This window comes from Theropithecus gelada, chromosome 2 (assembly GCF_003255815.1).
Source record: "Theropithecus gelada isolate Dixy chromosome 2, Tgel_1.0, whole genome shotgun sequence".
NCBI classification, from domain to species: domain Eukaryota; kingdom Metazoa; phylum Chordata; class Mammalia; order Primates; family Cercopithecidae; genus Theropithecus; species Theropithecus gelada.
The window spans coordinates 42,746,661-42,762,331 of NC_037669.1; the positions used below are offsets into that span (position 1 = coordinate 42,746,661).

Below are 15,671 nucleotides of genomic sequence, written 5' to 3' on the forward strand. Positions count from 1 at the left end.
TCATTCTGTTTTGGTGGTGATTCTGAGAGAAAGAGGGATAAATGTCTTTATACCAGCATTTAAAATCCCTAAGTCTCTGCCTTGGTTTTCAGTATAACTATCTTTTTGGTATTCTGTATCCTCTAAATTTTCTGCAGTGGACACATATGACTTTAATAAGAAAATGCACACATACTCAAAAAGTCGTTTATACACAAAAGGGTGCAAAAAAGCCTAGAGCACCCACTCCTGCATCTTCCTTACTCCTGCTGAGCCAGCTGGGACAAAGAAGAACCCCTTGCCCTTCACACCTCAGCTCCCTGACATGTCAGAGATCTTCACACCCTCCTTGTCAGGGAGCACATCCCGGGGTTCCTCATCTGTGGGCCAGGGCTGTTTACTTAATAGCCCTTACCAACTTTGTCAGCTCATCTGCGAGCAGTGTGGATCCTTCATGCATTCTGAATAGTCATGCCTCCAAAGCCACATTTTTGTAAAGAGAATTCAGTGTGTGTGTGCGTGTTTGTGTGTGTGTGTTTTGACCAGGCACTCAAGGATTTGCATTCTGCTGATGCCACTGCAGTCAACAGTGGGTGGGCATTGCCTGGGAAGTCTCCATGACTGCCTCCTGCAGTCCTGCCTAATCCCTCCACTTGAACACACCATGAGTGACCCTTCTGAAGCAGGCACCCTGGGCCCTGGAACACTCTTTAAACTTCAATGACCCTCAGGTCCAAGGGGCTCTGAGACCCCAGGATCTAAAATGCCCTGCTGGCTGGGTGTGGTGATAATAATCCCACGCCTATAATAATCCCACGCCTATAATCCCAACACTTTGGGAGGCCAAGGGGGACAGACTGCTTGAGTCCAGGAGTTCGAGACCACCCCGGGCAACATGGTGAAACCTCATCTCTCAAAAAAAAAAAAAAAGTCAAGCATGGTGGCACATGCCTGTAGTCCCAGCTACTCAGGAGGCTGAGGTAGGAGGATCGCTTCAGCCTGGGAGGCAGAGGTTACAGTCAGCCGAGATCGCACCACTGTGCTCCAAGCGGGGGGACAAAGCAAGAATCTGTCTCAAAAATAAATATATAAAAATAAATAAATAAATCAAATGCCCTGCAGGCCCCCATGAGCTCAGGACATATGGGGCCAGGAGGAACCAATCAGGAATCCCAAAACTGCAATACTCACATGCTTCCTGAGCTCTCCGATGGGGCTCCACTGTGCTGATGACACTGCCATTCCAGTTGTCCCGGGGTAAACAGGAAAGATTTCAGGAATGTTCTTTCCTCCTCCTTCCTTCCAAGAACCTTTAAGCTTCAAGCACTCCTCCCTCCCTCCCCAAGAGCCTCTGCCTCCTCTACCACTAGAATGGCAGATTTTACAGCCTGACCTACAATTAGATTCTGCTGGGAATCCTAGGAGAATTGATCCAGCCAATTAAGTCAGGAAATTGCTCTCTAAATTTAACATGTCCGTCAATCTCATCCAAAATGGCAGCATTGATTTGGTGGGCTGAGGCTTTGAGGTTATCTTTATTTAATACAGCAAAAACTATATTAGGCTTCTCCCACCTCACAGATCTGCCTGTTTCTCAATTTTGATTTTATTAAACTCAGCAGTATAAATATCTCACAAAATAATTCTCATCAACACTCTCCCTCTGGACTCACACCCTGGAGCTATTGCCTGGAAGAGATGTTAAAGGAGCAGGCAGAACTCTCTCCTGTTTTGTTGCCTTTGGTGTACCTTACGACCCCACTTGTGAATTTGCTTATCCCCAACATCTTTTCCAAAAAGGGTGTAGGGCAATGTATGTGTACACTGTACGTATATTTCTACTCCACAAATGGAAAGATATCATCTATTAAAGATAAGGCTACTTGGGGCATTTCCTCTGCCTTGAGAGACCATCTGCCACCCTGGTGCATTGCTCAGATTGCCTAGACCATGCAAGAGGAGCCCACGCACAGATGCACAGAGACATTTGGAGACTGGATATCATCTTTAATTAATAATGCCACAGCCCAATGTCTTTTATGTTGCTGTAGAAAATTGTGATTGTGTGTGTGTTTGTGTATGTGTGTTCCTGAACAGATGAAGGGCCAGAAGAGACTCCCAAGCAGGTCTCAGCCAACAACTTTGTCGAGCAGCAACTGGAAGACAGTCTCCATAGAGGCACGGAGGCCAGACTTCTGCCTCCTATGGCATTGAGCCTCTCTCCTGGGCCACCTTTCGTGCATTGAGGGCAAGGCTGAGGCCTGTACCAGCCCAGATTAAAGGACTTCTAAGCATAGGCCAGCCTCCAGTTCCCAGTACTCACTGCCTCTGACCAGAGGGATGCCCTGGGTAGAGTATAGACTTCCAGGCAGAGGTGGACAACCTGTGCTGACCTTGGTCCCGTGTCACACTGGGGCAGCACCACAATGGCCCAGCCCTGGCAGAAAATCCAGAGCTACTGGAGCCACTTTATTGATTACTTTCAGAGATCATCAGGACGTAGCACAGGCCGTTTTTGGGGCCAGCTGGAGAAGGCCAGACTCAGCTTGTGGGGGCCACAGGAAGTTGTTTCCAACCCAAACCTAAAAGCCTGCCTTCTTGCCATCTCCATTCTTCAATTCCTCAAATGCCCAGTACGTCCACAGCCCAGGCATCGCAGCATAGGGTCAGCGTGACAGTGGGTTGCAAGATAACCATGAGAGACCTGGGCTGAACTGGACCTGCAGCCATATGCCAGCCTGAAGCCAGCCCTCTCCCCCATGGTCAATGCCAGCCAGAGCTCTCTGAAGCTGGATGGGACCACCCACAGGCAAGGCAGCAAGTTCTTGGCCTAGTGCAGAGCGAGAAAACCAAACTGGCTCCACTGTCCCATCTCCACCTGCTCTGTGCCTTAAGAAGGCAAGGAGCCCAAGTCCCCAGGATGGCAGTATCAGCTGTTGGGGAAGCACCGTTGTCCAGGTGAGGCCTCGGGCCGGAAGCTATGTTTGTTCAGGGGGCTTGGGTAGTAGGTAGTCGTGTACACATTGGTCTGCTGCAATGGGTAGAAGTTGGCTCTGTCATCAGGGATCAAGTTATTCTTGTTCAGGGTCTGTGGGAAGAAGAAGAAACCAGAGAAAGGGGTGAGGGAACACACAAGGGAAGGGAACAAGTCAGAGCAAGGAGTCCAGAAGCCAGTCGTGAAAGCACACTCAGACTGCAGATCCAGTGCTCTGTTCACACCACCACTGCCCAGTTCCACCCAGCTGAGGGCCAGAACCCCTGCGCTCTTCACCCTGCCCTCCTACCCTGCCCTCTTCTTCTATAAGAAGGCTCCCACCTTGAACTCCATGGGTGTGTACTTTTCATTCTTCGGCGTGCCTCCACCCTTGTAGTGCAAGTGGTTGGGGGTGGCAGGATGGACCAGTGTGGACTCCTGGGACTGACGCTGGCAGTGCTGGCAAGACAGGTACACTGCCAGGGTCAGGAGCCCAGAGCCCAAGAAGCAGGAGACGCCCGTGGCCACCAGGTGGATGAGATTGAACCCTGGGGGAAGAGAGGCAGGTAGTAAGATAAGGGCCACTGTGAAGAGGACAGACTCCTGCCTGCCTCCCTGGGAGCAGAAACAGCAACAGGAGGCTCTGGAAAGGGCTCTGAGGCCACAGCCAAAGGAAACGGGGAGGTTGGGGAGGCTGTCACTGGGGACCTCTTTCACAAGGCACCCTGTGGCTCAAGTCAGAGGTGGCAACCAGAAGGTCTAGAGTCAGATGACAGGATACAGACTTATCATGGCCTCCTAGCTGGGGGGCATGGAGGGAACTGCCCAGACCACCCTACACACTATCTCAAAGCAGTGGGAACCCCAACAAAGCTTGGCTGTCTGGAGCAGGATGTGGAAAGAGTCCAGACTTTGGAGTGGGGTGCTGGAGGGCTGGGAGGACCGCAGCATGAGGTGGGGCCGGTTTCTTTTACCTGCACAGTCGGTGGCCTCCTCCATGCCAGAAGCTGGCAGGATGACTGCAGGAAGACCAGTGGACAGGGTGTCAGGGGCAGAGACGAGAGGAGGGTAGGCGCAACCCTGGGAGGATCCCTAGGTCAACGCTCAGCCGTACGACTGGGCATGGGGCCTTCATTCCCCCTCCCTCTCTCCCCAGACCCCACCTCTGAGAAGGGCTAGCCCATCCACTGAATGAGGAGGGCCCAAACCCCAAATGTATGCATAGAGGCAAATATGGGAGTTCTCTTTCGGCATCTCCTTCCCACCTCCATGTTTCATCCTGTGCCCCCCGTTCCCCACCAGGACACAAGCTTCAGAAGGAGAAGGAAGTTGGGAGTGTAGGCTGGGAAGGGTTGCTGCGCTGGTGCTGGCAGGGGGACCCACCAGGAATCTCGCTGTAGGGGCAGGGGCGGCTCTGGCTGCTGTTTCCAGCACAGGCGCTGGGCCCTGGGAGGAGCTCCTCACAGTGCCGGCTTCGGCTCTGGGCTCCGTCCTCAGTGCACGTACTCCACTCAGACCAGGGCGACCAGCCTTCTGGGGGTTGTGGGTAGGATAAGGTTAACTGCCCAGGGACCCCCTGGTGGGGATCAGAGGGCTCCATGGCGTTTCCCAGCCCCGGCGGGATGTGCCTCGTACCTGGGCAGGCCTGTGTGGCACATAGTGCCTCCTCCGTGTGCAGCCCGAGACAGATGTCCTCACCTGGGGAGGGTGCAGGGCTGGTGCAGGAACGTGTGCGTTGATAGTGACCCCCACCACAGGAAGCTGAGCATGGAGACCATGAGGTCCAGCAGGACCAAGCACCCCGAACTGCAAGGGGACGGGGTCTGTCAGGCGCTGTAGGGGCAGGCAGGGCCCGAGACGGTCTTCCACCCCATACCAGGCCAGGCCACTCTGCCCTGAGCCACAGTGACCTCAACATCCACCTGATCCACCCGCTACCCAACAATCCACTGTTAGGGAGCGCCCCCACCCCATGCGGCAGGTGAGGGACACGCGGGAAGCAGCAGAGACACCCGGAGGTAGACAGACCGACTCCACCTCCAATCAAACTTCTTACCTGTCTAACTCATTAAGAAAAGTGAAAACAAACAAACAAACAAAAAACCAGGAGGATAAGTTGAGGCCCTACTCCACCGGAGTAGCCATTGCATCTATGGCCGGGGCAGAAATTTGCTCTGAGGGTCCCTAGCACAGAGATGTCAGGGAGAAGGAGTCACCTAGGCATGGGGGCTCCTGGATAGGCCTGGGGCGGGGGGAGGGGAGCCTCCAGGATAACAGAGTTTCCCTGGGCCAAGGATTCCTTCCGTGCAGGGTTACCTGGGCAAGCCTGGGGGTTGCAGTCCTGGTACTCGGCAGCATCGCCCACGCAGGGCAGGCCCCCGTTGCGGGGCTCCGGGTTAGTGCAAGTTCTCTTGCGGACGCGGAAGCCTAGCTCGCAGTCCCGGGAGCAGGACGACCACGGGCCCCAGGCGGCCCAGCCCCCGCTCACCGTGTGCTGGGAGGTGCTCCCGCTGCGCAGGAGGTCCTCCACCAGGGCTGCGGAGGGGCTAAGCCTCAGCGACTGGGCGCCCGGCCACCCCGACCCCGGCCAGGGCCTCCCGCCCCCGCCCTCACCGCGCCGGGGCTGGGAGGGAGGAAGGAGTGGGGCACGGGGGGGCGGAGTACCGTCGGTGTCGCAGGCTCCGGAGCCGTTCGCAGGGCAGCTCCTCGTCTCGGTCCTTCTCCTGCCGAACTGCAGGCCGTGCGGGTCTGCCAGGGGCGCGCGGCAAGTAAAGCGGAACCGCTGTTCCTGCCGCGCCCCGCCCTGCGTTACGTTCACGGGCAGCCACGGCGTCCAGGGCGTATTGCGCCGCACTTCGGGGCAGCCGTCGGGGTTGCACGTCTTGAACTCCTGCGGGTGGCGAAGAGGCGACTTTAGAGCCCCGCGGCCTCCGGGCCCGCCCTCCCCTCGGCCCCAGCGCCCCACGCCGCGCCCCTGGCCCACGGCCCCGACCCTCACCACGCCGCAGCCCAGGCAGGAGTTGCCGTTTTCGCAGGCCCGACGCCGCGACTGCACGCCGCCTCCACAGTTGCTGCTGCACTTGCTCCAGGAGCCCCAGGAAGCCCAGAAGATGGGCACCGGGCAAGGCGTGTTCTCGTTACAGAACCTGGGGTCGGGGGAGAGGCGTCAATCCAAGGAGGGGGACCCCCTTCCCTGACAAGAGATCCCTGGGAATGCAAGACCGGAAAGGACGAGAGTCCCCGGAATCACGAGGTGAATCCATGCCGCTTTCTGGGGGGCCGGGAAAGTCTGGGACCTCAGAGCAAGCTCGTTCTCCCTCACCGCTCCTCCCGGCTCTTGCCCACGCAGATGCGGCCCCCGTGGCGTGGAGCAGGGTTGCTGCAACTTCGCTGGCGGACCTGGAAGCCGATGCCACAGGACGTGCTGCACAGCGCCCACGATGACCACGGGGTCCACGCCCCATTCCTGGCGGAGTGGGAGGGGATAGAGACAGATGCCCCTCTGAGCCCTAGCTTCTTAGATCTAGTCTATCTCTGGGCCGATGTATTTTCTATTGCTGTCAGAAAGAGCTGGACAGTGACATAGAAATATCTTCTCCTAAACAGGTCATCTCAGGCAGACTCGCTCATCCATCTGTTCATTTGTTCCTCCTTCAGACATGTATTGAGAGCCTTCTTCTATATATCAGGTTGTGCTCAGGACTAAGGACGCAGAGATAGGACATGGCCCCTACTCACAGGGGACAAAAGGGCAGACTTTAGAGAAGAAGGTCTTAGTCCCCTTTCCAATCTGCAGACTCCCTTTCAGCCTTGCTGGCTGGTCACAATCCTTGCACTGAAACCCACACTCTGTCCCCTGTACTACACTGCATATGCTTTGCTCCAGCCTCAGACACTGTGCACTCATGCCTACTCTGACTCCAATTTTCAAATCTGGGCTCTACCACTTGCTGGCTGTGAAACCCTGGGCAAGTTACCAGAACCTTCTGTGCCTCATAGTACTCTTAATTTTAAAGTAAGGATAATGATTGTATTCCTACCCCCATGAGGTTGCTGTGAGGGCTACATTAATAATGTGTATGAAATAGTTGTTTTAAGAGTGTCCAAGGCTGGGTGTGGTGGCTCATGCCTATAATCCCAGAGCTTTGGTAGGCTGAGGTGGAACACTTGAAGCCAGGAGTTCGAGACCAACCTAGACAATATAGTGAGACTCCTGTTTCTACAAAAAAATTTCAAAAATTAGCTGGGTGTGGTGTGGGCACCTGTAGTCTCAGCTAATCAGGAGGTTGAGGCAGGAAATTACAGTGAGCCATGATCACACCACTTCACTCGAGCCAGGTCAACAGAGTGAGATGCTGTCTCAAAAAAAAAAAAAAAAAAGTGCCTGAAATTATGGCTTAGTTATTTTATGGAGTCCCCAGGTACCAGGCACTGTGAAAGCTCTGTATATACCTCATCTCATTTAACTCTCTCAACAACTCTTGGGTGGGTACTATAACCCTCACTGAGAGAAACTCAGAGTGGTTAGGTAGCTAGGCCACGGCCACACCTCCAGACGGTGGTAATCCGGGATTGGCACCAGGTTTGCTTGACTTGCCACCATCTCATGCTGTCCCTCATGTTTGGGATGAGACTTACTGAGGCTCACCTTTGTCTGGGAGTGACCTCCATGTCTGCCCAGCATTCCTCTTTGCATCAAGAGCCACCAAGAGATAGAAACTTATCTCTCATTAGCGTGGAAACTCGCTCAGGGCTCAGGTTTCCTGCCTCAGATATTAGCCGCCTATCCAGTCCCCAGCACAGCCCTGAAGTGGTTTCTGTCCCTTAGTGCAAACACCTGAGTGAGGGGGCCCCATTTCCCTAGTTCTCCCCATCCTGGTCCAAGGCAGATACCATGCAAGCCCTGTCCTCACATACCTAGAGCAGTTGGCGATGTGGATGGCTGGCCCCAGGCAGTCAAGGCCCCCACAGCGGGGTCGAGGGGAGTCGCAGGATCGGGCTCGACACAAGCAAGAGCCTGAGTTGTCCCCATCTAAGTGCTCACATGGTTGCCATGGTGACCAAGGGCCAAAGCCCCCATCCCGTGTCACATTCCGCACCTGCAGACACGCATGGGGGACAGTACCCCTATTACCCAAGGCAAGGGCAGGGAAGTCACAAGATCTCAGGGGATTGGGGGAATATTGGTGGGGAGTCATAGCCTGAATTGAAGGAGGGGTCTGAGATGGGAAGACACAAAGGGATTCTCACAGGACAGGCGGTGATGTTCTGGGTCCAGAGGCTCATGTTGGAGCTGTCCTCGAGCGTGCTGCAACGTTGCTGCTTCCCGTCCCAGCCACAGTACGGGTCCCGGGCCCCCAGGCATGCCCTGCCAGACAGACGTCCTGGGACTCAAGCCCACTGGCTTCCCAGTCTCACCTGTATCTCAGGAACACACCTGAACACTCCCCTCTGGGCACCACTTTCCATCCATTTGTCTTCCATGATAATAATGAAGTTCACTGAGCCTTTACTGTGTGTAAGGCATCATTTTAAGCACTTTATAAGCATGAATTAATTTAAATCCAGCACCCCAATGAAGTAGGTACTGTTACTATCCCCATGTTATCTGGGGGAAACCCAATGACCTGACCCAGGACTCAAACCCTCATCCTCCAGAGACTGCACATTTAAAAGAGACGGCACTGCTTTCCCCAGATATGGGTGCCCCATACTCCTCACCCACAGCCACAGGGGCAGATGTGGTTACCAGGAACCCAAAGAGGAAGTGCCTCCCTGACACATGCTATGATCATAGAGTCATAAAACATTAAAGGTGGAAAAGGCCTTACAGATGGTTTGATCCAGCCATTCTCAACCCTGGCTGCACATTAGAATCACCTGAGGAGCTTTCAAAACATACCAATACCTGAGCCCACCCCAATCAACACTCTCTGGGGGCGAAGTAGTGTTTAAAAGCTCCCTGGGTGATTCTAATGGGAGTCAGGCTGAGAACCACTGGGATCCCCTACACAGACTTTTCATTGTACAAAGGCAAAGGGATAAGTATTTTCCTGAGATCACACAGATCAGAGGTGGTGGAGCTGGGTCCAGACCTAAGCTTTTGACCACGCTTTCCCCCTCATACTTCTGCTTCCCATGGGAGGTTGTGTCTGATTTCACACACTGAATATGAGCCCATCCCTCAAAACACAGCACAGGATCAGCAGACACCTGGATACTGTCCATGGTCACCTGGAGCACCCACATGCTTGTGCTGCTTAGTGGCAGGAATCAGAGTCCAGTGGTTTAGCATCGTGAGAATGAGCTCAAACTATAGGAGGTCACATCCTAGTTCTCGATTCCTCAACCCTGAGGGCTGGTCTCTCTACAGTGGCCCCAGAATGATACTGGTTCACACACTGTTGCATGCCCCAAATGCCTCCACTTCTCATAGTCCAGAGCTCCTTTCTTCCTTTTCTCCTTTTGATGTCTTCGTGTAATTTTTTAACAGAAAAATCTAACCTCCACTAGTAGGACTCCAAAGGGGAGAAAAAGTCTATGGCGATTATGGAATCAGGCTTTGCTATCCATTGCTAAGTACAGAGAGTAGCCAATCCTGGTGCCAAAAGGAGGGTCCCTCCAACACTCAGCCCACTGCCAATCCTGGAGGGATACCTCGATCCCTCTGGCTCCTGTCCCCAGCTTCCATCCCGTTCTGAGCCAGTCTGCTGAAGAGGGTCTGGAGAGAGCACTAAGCAGGGGCTCAGAAATTGGAGATTGGAAAACAGAAGAGGCTTTGGAGGAGGTACTGGACTACAAAGAAGATGGAGCCTGGTGGGGAGTTTCACACCATTCTGTGAGTTTGCAGAGGGATCGTCCCATTGGACAAAGGGAACAAAGATGCCTAGGGCTAAAGAGATACACCAAAAACAAACAAACAAGAAAAGAGCTAAGAGTTGCCGCTTTTGGCTCCTCAGGGGTAGAATTTTTCTTATCTCTTGAAGCTTCAGGGAGAGTCACCTGTCAGGTGAATTCTTAACTTTCAGTGAGTTCAATAAATCCTGTCAGGCCCCAGAGAAGAATGAGGTTAATTATACAAAGAAGAGGGTGGGGCTTCTCCTTGTCACCAAAGGAGGGCAAAGAAGACAGTACTATCCGCTGCTCGGGACCAACGCATGACCTCATATAAGCGAGGCAATCATGGGAGTCCGGTGAGTATACTCTGGCCCACCCAGGAATCCAGAATACTCAACTGTTGCTCAGGAATCTGTTTCCAGTTTATTCACTCAAGGGCAATTTCAGTAAATTATACAAGATAAATGTGGTCATATTTTCGTCTGGGATCAATGGTTTGATTTGAGGGTGTTTTATCAGCAGAGTCCATCAAACTGGACATCATCGGACTGCATGCAACACGTGTACACAAGTAGTCCCAGCAACCTTGGTTTTGAGACTCTGCTTACTGGCTGACATTGGGATCAAGAGGAGTGCTAGCAAATTCAACCAATGAGAACTCAGTAAAGCCCACTCCTGAATTTATTTCCTTCAGCCCTCAAAAAGGGGTATCAACCTCTAGAGGCAGGGGATGTGGAATTTAGAAGTGACACAAATAAACTGGAAAAAAGAATTAGCCATAGCTAGTGACTAACAATAATAATAAACAATATTCTATCCATCAAAAAACCAACGTCTGCCAGCAGAGAAAATGGGTAAGGGCAGAAAACCTGAATCAGCCTATATAAGACAAATGCAGAAGATTCTGGAGAAACGCAGTTTGCCTCTTGCTCCTTCTTCCATCTAGAGCCTAACCAGTTTTACAGAAGGAGTTCCCAGTCTTGACTGCAAATTAGGATATCCTGGGCACCCTTTAAAAAGTGCAAGCAAACAAAACAAAAAGCCCACCCACCTGTAGTTTGGCTTTTTGGACTGGAATAGGCCCAGGCACTGGAATCTTCTAAATACCCCCCGGCCCCAGGTAACTCTGCTGAGTACCCATGGTCAAGAACTGCTGTGCCAGGGGCCACTTTTGTCAAGATTCCCAAGCCAAGGGATGAAGTGTCTTGTCTTTCCAAACCATGGCAGAATAGGAAAGAAGAAAAACATGGAGTAGATGCTGGCTCCAGCCTCCTTTCTCCAAGCCCTCTCACCCCTTCAGCTTCCCCTGCCCTCAATTAAGTCCCAGAGAAGAAGATACCAGATTCTCCATGGACACGCCTGCCCTGCACCTTCCCTGGCAGCCTGAGGGGACGCTTGAGACTTCTTGGGGCCAGTGCCCGAGCTCTCTTCTTGTGAATAAAAAGGGATAACTGCCTCCTTGGCTCAAGTGGAACCACATTTGCTGCTTTTGGCCAAAGGCCACTTCAAAGCTTACAGAGCAGGGAACGCTCTTAGGAAAAATGAAAGCTCCAAGGATAAGAGACTTAGAGTGTGTCTCTCACTGTAGAAATGGGTGGCAGTTTAGAGTTCTTTTCATAAAGGAGCCATCAGACCAATAATATATCACCATGTCTGTCTTTTTTTTTTTTTTTTTTTTTTTTTTACTACAGTGTCTCAAGCAGCCATTACAAAAAGGAACACGTTCATTCCATGGGCTTGCGGGACAGATGGATGGTGGAAGTTGCAGGCAGGCGAATTCCTGCACTGTGGTGCAATAGTCTCACAGTGGGAGCTGTCCAGGGTGGAAAAGGTATCTCTGGAGCTTGTGAGCAAAAAATGGCTGAGAGTGGGCCTTCCCTGCGCTCATGGGGCAGCCAGGGGAGATCTGTGAGTGAGTTGGGGGTAGAGGATCCCTCTCAAAGGCAGGGTGAAAGGCATGCTGGAAGGAGGAAAGGGGTGGTTCATGCATAAAACACCCGCTTTGCAGAGCCAGTCAGCAGTTTATTCCCCAGGCTCCTCCTCGTGGGATCACTGGTCTCTCTCTGGCCAGGCCAGGTCTCCGTGGTGCCCCATGGGGCTGAGATTCTCCTGAGTGAAAAGAGGCAGTTGGAGATACGCCCCTGGATCCTGGGCAGAGGAGAGAGCCTGAAGAGGCCTCTGCTTACCCACCCTCATCTTCCTGCCGGTTTTGGAAGGAATGAGGGAAAAAGCATGAAATGTCTATCCTAGGACACAGTAAAACCTTGTGACAACACATCCCACAACAGTGCAAATTCTAATATATTGTGGCAATTGGCTCCCAGACTCCTGGAGTACACAGCTTGGTGACTGTGTGTACTTGCTGTAGCCATTTTACTAATCTTCCGATAATGTGACCTTGCATTTCATACTTTTTGGATTCACCTATAGGTTTTTAGCAGGGTTTTCACTATACACATCAAGGGCTCCTATCCCAAAGTCAGGAAACCAAATAGGATGAAAGCACCAAACTCCAAACTGACCTCTTTCTGCCTTGCTCCAGGGCAGGAGTGCAACGGGCACACTATGCAACCTCCCCAGCCCCTCTCTGCAGAATGTGAGCACAGGCCTCCCTAGCACACCCCACTGGAGCTGAACATCCCAGCGCCTTTCCTTCCTCCCATCCACTACAGGCCCCATTCCTTCAGATCTGGCTTAGACTCATACTAGCCCACCTGGCATCCACTTGCTATATGACAGTGCTGTTCACCACTGTCTGGTTGATCTTTTCACACAGCCCATGACTGCACTCCACTGCTCTAGGACCACTCCAGTGCTCACAGTCACAGGATTCAAGTCAAAATCCTCCCTTGGCCTTCTCAGTTGGCCTCAATCTAGTTTCCAGTGCCATTCCCCATGTTTCTCCTGCACCAAACTCCTCTCAAGCCAAACAATCAGTCAACTGAAGGATCAGTCATGTGTGGAAGGCCACGTTGTGCCTTGGGCTGGGTGGGGTTCGCTGGTGGAGTATAAAAAGTACTGGGCCACTGGGTTTGCCTTTAAGGATTTACAACCTCTCGGAGAACAAGCCATGTGTGAAAACCTGTGATTCATTGCCAAGTTGTCCTGTCTATATTCAGCAAGACTCCAGAGGGCCTAGGAGGCTGGAGGGCTCCTAAATGCATTTGGGGAGATGAAAAAGTAATAAAGATACCAGCTACCACCTGTGATTCACTGGACTGGGCACTTCATGAATACCAGTCCCAATCCTTACAACTCTGCCTGCGTTAAACATCATTTGTTCCATCAAATGTCTCCCCGTTTTCCTGATGAGAGAGCCGAAGCTCAAAAAGATTCAGTTGTTCAAGATCATATAGTGAGTAGATGATGGAGCTGAGATGGAGCCCCAGGTGTGTCTGGTTCCACCACTGGAGTCCTTCCCGCCATACCCGACCATCTCTCCCCACATGTCTGATATAGGCCGAGGTTCTCTTCCCACCCAGATATCTGGAGATCTGAGAGAAGTCAGCGTTTGGGGATTATTTCTCTTGCCTTCTCTCACACCAACAGTCTTACAAAGTGCCCAGAATATGGTAGGGCTTAGTAAGTGTGTGGTGTCTTGTTGATGGAGCCCTGTGTTGGGGCTGAAAGGAGCTGGAGTGTCTGCCCTGAGACCCCCCCTCCTTGGCTGCCTCACCAAAACCATCCAACTCCTCCTGGCCCCACGGGCCTCTGCCCAGCTCCTAGCACACCCCACGGGAGCTGAAGAACAGCCCTGTATCATGGATACCATTTGTCTTCCGAATCTTGAGGACAGATGGCATAGCCAGGACTCTCAGTTGCAAAGGCCACAGAAGCTTGCATGGCTGTGGCGATGCCAGCTTCTGAGTATCATGAAAATGAGGCGATGCAGCCTGGGAGAGCCTCAGGTGGTAGGAGTCTGGGCTACATTTCCATTTGGCTTTGGAATAGGCTTTGATTTCCCCCTTAAACATTGATGCCACAGTTGTCAAATCTGTGAGTCCACTTGAAGCGATGGTGTGAAGAACCAAGTTCAGAAGCAGTGCGAAGCCAGGGCAACCCCGCCACGTAGCGCCTCACCCCTGCCCTACCTACAGCAGCCCTTTTTACTTCTTCTAAGGAAGGAAGGAAGAGGAGCCAAAACGTGGGGCTGACTTAAAGCACCATCTCCATCTGCCCCATATCCGGGCAATAAGTGCTGTGGCTTCAAAGATAAAGACCTCTCTGTACTGAAGGGACTGAGAATAAATCAAGTGGGCTAGAGATGGTTGACTGACCCTAGCTATGTGTTTGACAACAGAGATAAAAACAGCCATCCACCAAAATTCCCTAAGCACACACTTCCTCCAGGTCAGTACCTGGAGGAGATTATCTCAATTAACCCTCACAAAAACCCTGCAAGATGTTTTACGAGGAGAGAACCAAGGTTCAGAGAGGTGGAGTGACTCGTCCTAAGGCACACTAGTGGAGACTGCAGGGACCGACCCCAGGTCTCCCGGGTCCAAAGCCCCGCCTCTTAAGCACCGCCTCCGCAGTGGGGGCCTTGGGAGTCGCCCCCGTCCCGGCTTACCCCTGGCTGCGGTAGGCGGCGCACCTCTCCAGTGGGACCCGCAGGACGCCGTCGCTCAGGCCCACGAAGAGCGCGCGGGCGCTGTGCAGGATGCGCAGGCTGCGCAGGGGCTCGCGGCGCCCAGGGGGCAGCACGTGCAGCTCCTCCAGGTAGCAACCGCGGACGCTGCGGCTCGCCGTGGACAACGCCTTCAGGATGGTGCCCGACTCTGGGAGAGAGGGAGAGCCAGACCAAGGTGGCCTTGAAGGCCCTGGAAGCTTGCAGCCCTGCCCCAACCCTCAACCCACCCCCGATCTGCAGTCCAGGTTGGGCCGGGCCGGCTCACCGGTGCCAATGTAGAGTACATGGTAGAGCGTGTCTTTAGCCTGCACCAGGTCCACCACGAGGTGTGAGAAGCGCACGCTGTCCTGGGTGACACAGGGCTCGGGTGTCACCGGCTGCACGGCCTCACTCATCAGGAAGAGGCGTTGCGCGTCCTGCAGGCTGCGCTCCGTCAGGTTCTCGTTGGGACCGGTCTCAGGCAGGGTGCCACACTGCCGCGGGGAGCCAGGTCACACGCGCCCGGCCACCGGGGCTGCCGCCATCCCCCGCCGGCTCCCTCCTCCTGGCAACCCAGGTGGCCGCAGCAGCGGACGCTGATTCTCCAGCATCCCCCACCCCCAGCATCCCTGCTGGGCGTCCTGCACCCTTTCCAGGGTGGGATGCCTCTTCTTTGGGAACTAAGAACAGGAGGCTGGGGAGAAGGGGAAGGATGATCCTGCCAGGTTTGGGGAAGAGGAAGGAGAAGAGCAAAGAGGACTGGACTATCTAAAAACGGATAATTTGAGTGTGGACGAGTGTCTGGTGATTTTTATGCTGTTGCTGCAGGTGCCCCCTCCTACCTTGGGCCAAGCCCTGCTGTCCCTCTGCTGTGTCCTTGCCAGCTCAAAGTCCTTATGATTTCTAAACCAAAGCTGGAAGCCAACCACTTTTTACCGAGCATCTCCTACATTCCAGGCATATGAACCTTCGGACATTATCTGTGAGGTGTTATCTCTTACAGTATTATCCCTAGTTCCAGATAAGGAAAAAGAGACTGAAGGAGGTTGGATGACTTTTTTTTTGTCCAAGGTCACAAAGAGATAGGCTAGATCGGGGTCAGGATGGTAGGACTGCAAATCTTGAGGTCTTTCCCTGCTCCATCCCACGCCCTGGGTGGGAAGCTGGGCGAACATGAAAGTCAACCATCAGCAGCCTCCTCTGCCCTCTCGTTCTTTCCCCTGCTCCATTACAGGATGGGGCATGCTAACACTACCCACGGCTGGGCCCTAA

The 15,671-nt window shown here is 53.3% G+C and overlaps 1 protein-coding gene across 2 annotated transcripts in view; it reads right to left on the bottom strand.

Annotated features, from left to right (window-relative positions):
- Positions 1-1,971: 1,971 nt before the first annotated feature.
- SEMA5B (semaphorin 5B) overlaps positions 1,972-15,671 on the bottom strand; it is a 122,417-nt gene continuing 108,717 nt past the window's right edge. The window contains exons 11-23 of one of the 2 annotated variants that reach the window (XR_003118101.1): positions 14,686-14,893; positions 14,361-14,568; positions 8,204-8,321; positions 7,871-8,052; positions 6,276-6,419; positions 5,955-6,099; positions 5,618-5,843; positions 5,270-5,488; positions 4,589-4,759; positions 4,337-4,483; positions 3,797-3,972; positions 3,296-3,501; positions 1,972-3,067 (exon numbers count right to left, since the gene is read on the bottom strand). Coding sequence is in view for 1 of the 2 variants with exons in the window: in XM_025375798.1 (XP_025231583.1) it covers positions 2,909-3,067; positions 3,296-3,501; positions 3,928-3,972; positions 4,337-4,486; positions 4,589-4,651; positions 5,270-5,488; positions 5,618-5,843; positions 5,952-6,099; positions 6,276-6,419; positions 7,871-8,052; positions 8,204-8,321; positions 14,361-14,568; positions 14,686-14,893 (2,076 nt within the window). In the remaining variant the exon portion in view is untranslated. Of the gene's footprint in view, positions 3,068-3,295; positions 3,502-3,796; positions 3,973-4,336; positions 4,487-4,588; positions 4,760-5,269; positions 5,489-5,617; positions 5,844-5,951; positions 6,100-6,275; positions 6,420-7,870; positions 8,053-8,203; positions 8,322-14,360; positions 14,569-14,685; positions 14,894-15,671 lie in introns of both variants that reach the window. The other variant, XM_025375798.1, reaches the window with a different exon arrangement.